General features: G+C 38.1%; 1 protein-coding gene across 1 annotated transcript; it reads left to right on the top strand.

Annotated features, from left to right (window-relative positions):
- Positions 1-1,447: 1,447 nt before the first annotated feature.
- Positions 1,448-3,209, top strand: LOC147645163 (uncharacterized). The gene has a single exon (XM_086841024.1). The coding sequence runs from the start codon at positions 1,577-1,579 to the stop codon at positions 2,495-2,497; it is 921 nt and encodes a 306-aa protein (XP_086697150.1). The 5' UTR covers positions 1,448-1,576; the 3' UTR covers positions 2,498-3,209.
- Positions 3,210-8,580: the final 5,371 nt, after the last annotated feature.

Below are 8,580 nucleotides of genomic sequence, written 5' to 3' on the forward strand. Positions count from 1 at the left end.
CTCCAATTATAATAGGTATTACTATAAAAAAAATTATAATAAAAGCATGTGCTGTTACAATAACATTATAAATTTGATCATCTCCAATTAAAGCTCCAGGATGTCCTAATTCAGCTCGAATTAAAATTCTCAAAGATGTACCCACTATTCCTGCTCAAGCTCCAAAAATAAAATATAAAGTTCCAATATCTTTATGATTTGTTGAAAATAATCATTGTCGCGAATATATTATATTAGATTAAGTGGCTGAAGATTAGGCGATAGATTGTAAATCTATTTATAAGAGTTATTCTTCTTAATCAATTTATTGGTCTTATAGTCATAGAATATGATATCAAACTGCAATTTTGAAGGAGTAAAATTTACTAAGGCTTAAAGGAATATCCTATATTTACAGCTTTGAAGGCTATTAGTTTAATTAACTTAAAGCCTTATAATATAAAAAAAAATAAAGAAATTAAAAATAATCCAAAAATTGAAAAAAAAGTTATTACAAAATATAAATTAGTATTTGTACTATTTATATTTATCTTTATAAGTCAATTATTTTCAAAATAATTTAATATAAAAGCTGAATAACAAATTCGTAAATAAAAAAATAGTGTAATTAAAGTTGATATTATTATTACTGTTAATAAAAAATATTGATTACAAGAAGTTAATTGTTGAATTACTAGTCATTTAGGTAGAAATCCTAAAAATGGAGGCAGCCCACCTAAAGATAAAAAATTAATTAATATTGAAAATTTTAAAATTTTTCTATTTACAAATCAAGAAAATAATTGATTTAAATGAAATAATTTAAAAATATTAAATATAAAAATTAAAATAAATGAAATAAAAGAATAAAAAAGAAAATAAATTAGTCAAATTGATTCACTAATTATAATAGATCTTAATATTCATCCTAGATGATTAATAGAAGAAAAAGATATTAATTTTCGTAAAGAAGTTTGATTTAACCCACCAATAGCTCCAATAATAACTGATAAAATTGCTCTAATTAATAATAAATTTTTAATATCTAAATAAGAAATTAATATTAATGGGGCAATTTTTTGTCATGTTATTAAAATTAATGCATTAATTCAGGTTAATCCTTCTATTATATTAGGAAATCAAAAATGAAATGGAGCTGCACCTCTTTTTAATAAAAGAGCAGATATAATAATTATAGATGTTAAATTTTCATTGATTTCAGTATTTATATTATTTTTTAATATTAACAAAATTGATGAAAAAAATTAGTTTCAGCTAATGAAATTGTTAATCAAACCAAAGCTATAGGAAATAAAATAATACAAAATCAAATATAAACTTGATAATAATAAAAGTAAATTATTGTAAACATCGTATTTACGCGCCGTAGTGTAACCATATTATTATAAGATATCGTTAATATATCTAGATATCTAGATTTTAAGAGACGCCAGTGGACGGTCACTTTAGAAAAGGAGACGCCATGGACAATAAGTGCAAATATTAAGGATTGTTAATTTTAAACCATCCCGCGCAGTTTCAATTAAGTAAAAGTCTGAGGAGTTTACAAATCAGGTGTGAGATACTCAACCTGACGATGGAGGGGCTTTCTGAATGGCTTTCCGAGAAACGTGTGCCGCTAACCGGGAAGGAGAGCTTCCACCAGTTGCGAGGAATGGTGAGGAGTATGCTTGCGGACCGAGATCATGACGCCTTGAAAGATGCGGAGGAGCAAAGTGTGTGCGAAGGCGTGGTGGATGGCGTGTGCGAGAACGTGGCTGATGGCGTCTGCGAGAGCGTGGTGGATGGCGTGTGCGAAACCGTGGTGGATGGTGTGTGCGAAGGCATGGTGGATGGCGTGTGCGAGAACGCGGCGGATGGCGTCTGCGAGAGCGTGGTGGATGGTGTGTGCGAGCAGGAGGAAGACCAAGACGAGATGGTCGAAATCATGAACCAGATGAAGCTGTATACGGCACGAAAGGATCTTGCTGAGTTGAAGGTTAAGGTTGCCGCCTTGGAAGGCAACTTAACGGAAGGCAAATCTGCGTTGGATATCAGAGACCTTGAGGCTAATTTGCGAAGATTTTCTGGAGATGATATTCTGTCTGTTCATGCATGGATCCGTGAGTTTGAACTGGTGGCAGCTATGCACGGATTAAACGACTTGCAACGTTGGCGGTTGAGTAATCGAGTGCTGGAGGGCACGGCTCGCTCGTACATCATGCTGGAGAAACCCGCTCCTTGGAAGGAACTTAGTGAGCAGCTGAAGAAAACCTTTGGATTCCAAATGTCCAATCACCTGGTGGCAAAGCAGTTGCAGAACCGTATAATTCTCAAGGATGAGTCGCTTCTACAATATTTCATTGCGATGCGTAGTATTGCTGAGCAAGGGGCATTTGAGGACATAGACATCATAAAGTACATTGTTGATGGGCTACAGGATCATACCGGATGTGCGGCTCCACTCTATTATTGCACTTCCCTTGATGAATTACGCGAGAAGATGATGCGATTCTAGCTCGTGCACGTGGAAAACAGGCGAAAGACACCGGTAGCACCTTTGCGTCCGGTTATACCTTTGCGACAGTCACCTGCAACTAGACCCATGAGCTCTGGAGGAGAGACCGCAAACATAAGATGCTTCAATTGTCGATTAATGGGACACTTCAGCAGTCAGTGTCAGAAGTCGAAGCGCCCGGATGGAGCTTGTTTCCATTGTTTCGAGACTGGGCATCATTATCGGCAGTGTCCAAACCGTAGGACAACAGCTGCCCTCTCAACTAGTGACGGGAAGGACGAGAAGGATGGTGACGACGATTCCATTGGAGGAAATTCCTTTATTCAATTAGTAAGCATACGATTACCTAGTAAAGAGGGATGCACTGATATTGATAACATTTTTGCATTATTAGATACCGGAAGCCCAGTAAGTTTCGTAAGCAGGGGCGTTATTCCGCAAGTAGTGAAGAATGAGCACTTGATGAATAGCAGTTTTCGCGGCCTTAGCGGCCGAAGAATTTTGACGTTTGGAAAAATAGAGATCTTACTTTTGTTTAAGAAAAAGTATTATAGCATTGAAGCTTTTGTCATTCCTGATTTCATATTACCAACACTACTAGGCAGAGACGTAGTCAAACTTTTGTCACTTAAATTAGTTGTAAGAAAAACTGTTAAAAAAAATGTACTTCATGAATTACCAGTAAAAAGTAATACTACGTTATGATCAGATCCAATCTGTGCATCCCTATTTACTAATAAGCTGAATTTAAACAAGAACATAGTTAAAAACAAAGATAGGCAAATATCTGTAAACGCAATTGCAACCCCGGTGAAGCCTCAGGTATTTCAGGAATGGATGCACGAGTTCGCGAATTGTAGAATATCCTCAAATGAAAATGATTTGGTTAACGTAGGAGGAGAATCTACGCCATTTTACTGTGCCCCTAGAAGATTGTCATATCGAGAGAGAGAAATAGTTTCCGATACAGTTAATGAACTTTTGGCCAATAGAATCATCCGACCGAGTAATTCACCTTATGCCTCAGCTGTGGTTTTAGTTAAGAAGAAAGATGGAAATGTAAGAATGTGCGTTGATTACCGTGGACTGAATAAGAAGACAGCTAGAGATAATTTCCCGTTACCCCTTATCGAAGATTGTTTAGAATACCTTGAGGGTAAATCCGTGTTCTCAGTTATAGATCTCAAGAGTGGTTTTCACCATATTGGTGTTGAGGAAGAATCTGTGAAGTATACTGCTTTTGTAACTCCAGATGGTCAGTTCGAATACTTGAGAATGCCTTTTGGCCTTAAGAATGGTCCAGCTGTTTTTCAGAGATTTATTTCTGACGTTTTGGGAGACTTTGTCAAAAATCGGCAGATAGTCGTTTATATGGACGATATTATCTTAGCATCATACTCTGTGGAGGAACATAAAGTGATATTAGCAAGATTGCTAGGCCGACTAGTTGAGTTTAACCTTGAGATAAATTTCAAAAAAGTTGTTTTCTGCAGAAGAGAATAGATTACCTAGGTTACAATGTCAGCGTTCAAGGAATTCTACCTAATGATACACATTTAACGGCTATAAAGAATTATCTGGAACCAGTTGATAATAAGACGCTACATTCGGTTTATTTTCATACTTTAGGAAATTCGTTCGAAATTTTTCGCGTGTAGCAAAGCCCTTAACTGACCTTCTGAGACAAGGTGGGCCATTTCCAATGTCGTGTCCCGAAAGGAGTGCTTTCCTGGAGTTAAGAACGGCGCTATCAAGTCCTCCGGTTCTGTCAATTTTTAATCCCCAATATGAAACCGAGTTACATACCGATGCGAGTTCCCACGGGTTTGGGGCTGTTTTAATGCAGCGACAACCAGACAAGAAACTACATCCTGTCTTCTTCTACTCAAGAAAGGCCACTGCAGCCGAGTCTCGTTACCATAGTTTTGAACTTGAAAACCTAGGAATCATATATGCCTTGCGCCGGTTCAGAATATACCTAGAGCATAAGCCTTTTCTAATAGTAACCGATTGTAGTTCCTTGCTTCAAACCTTGAGTAAGAAATCTATAAATCCTCGTATTGCCCGTTGGTCCCTTGAGTTAGAAAGCTTTAATTATTCAATAGTCCATATGCCGGGTTCGAATATGGCCCATGTAGATGCGTTGAATAGACAAACAGAGTTACTAAGCGAGGTGGTTGAAGGAATTTCTGATCCTTGTCCTATTTTGTCCAGGCCTGTTGTGCCTTCTGAACCTTGTGATTCTGTTGAGCCTTGTGATCTTTCTGGACCTTGTAGAAAAACTGTACCTTGTGAACCTTGTGAACCTAAAAAACCCTGTGAGCCTTGTGAAATTACTGAACCTTGTGCAACTACGGATCCTTGTGAACCTAGAAGACCTGTTGTTGCTGGTAGTTCTAAACGTCGAACATCCGTAAGATTCGCTCCGTATGTTGAAGAGATTGTTGCAATTGTAGGTGCCTCCCCTTATGACATTGATTTACTTTTGCAAACCGAGCAGATTAGAGATCCTGAAATTCGTAAGTTGAGAGAGAAGCTAGAGAATGATGAAATTGAAGATTTCGTGTTGTTAGATGGGTTATACCTTTGCGACAGTCACCTGCAACTAGACCCATGAGCTCTGGAGGAGAGACCGCAAACATAAGATGCTTCAATTGTCGATTAATGGGACACTTCAGCAGTCAGTGTCAGAAGTCGAAGCGCCCGGATGGAGCTTGTTTCCATTGTTTCGAGACTGGGCATCATTATCGGCAGTGTCCAAACCGTAGGACAACAGCTGCCCTCTCAACTAGTGACGGGAAGGACGAGAAGGATGGTGACGACGATTCCATTGGAGGAAATTCCTTTATTCAATTAGTAAGCATACGATTACCTAGTAAAGAGGGATGCACTGATATTGATAACATTTTTGCATTATTAGATACCGGAAGCCCAGTAAGTTTCGTAAGCAGGGGCGTTATTCCGCAAGTAGTGAAGAATGAGCACTTGATGAATAGCAGTTTTCGCGGCCTTAGCGGCCGAAGAATTTTGACGTTTGGAAAAATAGAGATCTTACTTTTGTTTAAGAAAAAGTATTATAGCATTGAAGCTTTTGTCATTCCTGATTTCATATTACCAACACTACTAGGCAGAGACGTAGTCAAACTTTTGTCACTTAAATTAGTTGTAAGAAAAACTGTTAAAAAAAATGTACTTCATGAATTACCAGTAAAAAGTAATACTACGTTATGATCAGATCCAATCTGTGCATCCCTATTTACTAATAAGCTGAATTTAAACAAGAACATAGTTAAAAACAAAGATAGGCAAATATCTGTAAACGCAATTGCAACCCCGGTGAAGCCTCAGGTATTTCAGGAATGGATGCACGAGTTCGCGAATTGTAGAATATCCTCAAATGAAAATGATTTGGTTAACGTAGGAGGAGAATCTACGCCATTTTACTGTGCCCCTAGAAGATTGTCATATCGAGAGAGAGAAATAGTTTCCGATACAGTTAATGAACTTTTGGCCAATAGAATCATCCGACCGAGTAATTCACCTTATGCCTCAGCTGTGGTTTTAGTTAAGAAGAAAGATGGAAATGTAAGAATGTGCGTTGATTACCGTGGACTGAATAAGAAGACAGCTAGAGATAATTTCCCGTTACCCCTTATCGAAGATTGTTTAGAATACCTTGAGGGTAAATCCGTGTTCTCAGTTATAGATCTCAAGAGTGGTTTTCACCATATTGGTGTTGAGGAAGAATCTGTGAAGTATACTGCTTTTGTAACTCCAGATGGTCAGTTCGAATACTTGAGAATGCCTTTTAGCCTTAAGAATGGTCCAGCTGTTTTTCAGAGATTTATTTCTGACGTTTTGGGAGACTTTGTCAAAAATCGGCAGATAGTCGTTTATATGGACGATATTATCTTAGCATCATACTCTGTGGAGGAACATAAAGTGATATTAGCAAGATTGCTAGGCCGACTAGTTGAGTTTAACCTTGAGATAAATTTTAAAAAAGTTGTTTTCTGCAGAAGAGAATAGATTACCTAGGTTACAATGTCAGCGTTCAAGGAATTCTACCTAATGATACACATTTAACGGCTATAAAGAATTATCTGGAACCAGTTGATAATAAGACGGTACATTCGGTTTATTTTCATACTTTAGGAAATTCGTTCGAAATTTTTCGCGTGTAGCAAAGCCCTTAACTGACCTTCTGAGACAAGGTGGGCCATTTCCAATGTCGTGTCCCGAAAGGAGTGCTTTCCTGGAGTTAAGAACGGCGCTGTCAAGTCCTCCGGTTCTGTCAATTTTTAATCCCCAATATGAAACCGAGTTACATACCGATGCGAGTTCCCACGGGTTTGGGGCTGTTTTAATGCAGCGACAACCAGACAAGAAACTACATCCTGTCTTCTTCTACTCAAGAAAGGCCACTGCAGCCGAGTCTCGTTACCATAGTTTTGAACTTGAAAACCTAGCAATCATATATGCCTTGCGCCGGTTCTGAATATACCTAGAGCATAAGCCTTTTCTAATAGTAACCGATTGTAGTTCCTTGATTCAAACCTTGAGTAAGAAATCTATAAATCCTCGTATTGCCCGTTGGTCCCTTGAGTTGGAAAGCTTTAATTATTCAATAGTCCATATGCCGGGTTCGAATATGGCCCATGTAGATGCGTTGAATAGACAAACAGAGTTACTAAGCGAGGTGGTTGAAGGAATTTCTGATCCTTGTCCTATTTTGTCCAGGCCTGTTGTGCCTTCTGAACCTTGTGATTCTGTTGAGCCTTGTGATCTTTCTGGACCTTGTAGAAAAACTGTACCTTGTGAACCTTGTGAACCTAAAAAACCCTGTGAGCCTTGTGAAATTACTGAACCTTGTGCAACTACGGATCCTTGTGAACCTAGAAGACCTGTTGTTGCTGGTAGTTCTAAACGTCGAACATCCGTAAGATTCGCTCCGTATGTTGAAGAGATTGTTGCAATTGTAGGTGCCTCCCCTTATGACATTGATTTACTTTTGCAAACCGAGCAGATTAGAGATCCTGAAATTCGTAAGTTGAGAGAGAAGCTAGAGAATGATGAAATTGAAGATTTCGTGTTGTTAGATGGGATAGTATATAGATCAAAAGATAATAAGGAACTGTGCATGTGTGTCCCAAGCCGAATGCAGGAAGAAATAATTAGGAATTTCCATGAAAAATTAGGTCATTTTGCGACAGACAAATGTGTTGAAAAACTGAAGGAAAAGTATTGGTTTCCCGGTATGAGAAGAAAGGTTGATCTGTTTATCAAGAATTGTTTACAATGTATTCTACATTCAGTTCCTAAAGGTATTCATAACAAAACGCTTCATAGTATACCTAAAGCTCCAATCCCGTTCGATACAATTCATATTGATCACCTAGGTCCCCTTCCGTCCATTAATTCGAAGAGGAAACATTTGTTAGTTATTATTGATGCTTTACCGAAAAGACCCCTAGTGTGTTACTATTCGGATGCGAGCAGCGTGGCCCAATAGTGGATGAATTTGGAAGATAAGCTTAGTTTGACAAAACCGCGATATTTGGAGACTGTAAGGGACGAGGCAAATAATAGAATACGTCAGTCACAAATTCGAAATGAATCTGCACACAGATTAAGGCATAAGGCACCTCCGTTTTATGATGTAGGCGGTTTTGTTGCTATCCGTAATGTTGATATGACTTCAGGGCATTGTAAAAAGTTTGCACCTAAGTATCTCGGCCCATATAAAATAAATCGGGTATTTCCCAACGACCGTTATGAAATAACAGATATAGATAATTGTCAGCTGACGCAACGCCCATACAAAGGAATCCTTGAAGCTGTTAGGCTGAAACCGTGGTTGCAAGTGTGTAATAAGACTATAGGATTGTGCTTATGATCGAGGTCGATCAAATGTCAGGTTGCCCGAATGTAAACATCGAATTTACGCGCCCTAGTGTAACCATATTATTATAAGATATCGTTAAGTATATCGATAAGTCCTCGATGTAAAAAAGGTAGATTTTAAGAGACGCCAGTGGACGGTCACTTTAGAAAAGGAGACGCCATGGACAATAAGTGCAAAT

Source organism: Drosophila serrata, unplaced genomic scaffold (assembly GCF_035046125.1).
Source record: "Drosophila serrata isolate PLE 108 unplaced genomic scaffold, ASM3504612v1 contig_4, whole genome shotgun sequence".
Taxonomy (NCBI): Eukaryota; Metazoa; Arthropoda; class Insecta; order Diptera; family Drosophilidae; genus Drosophila; species Drosophila serrata.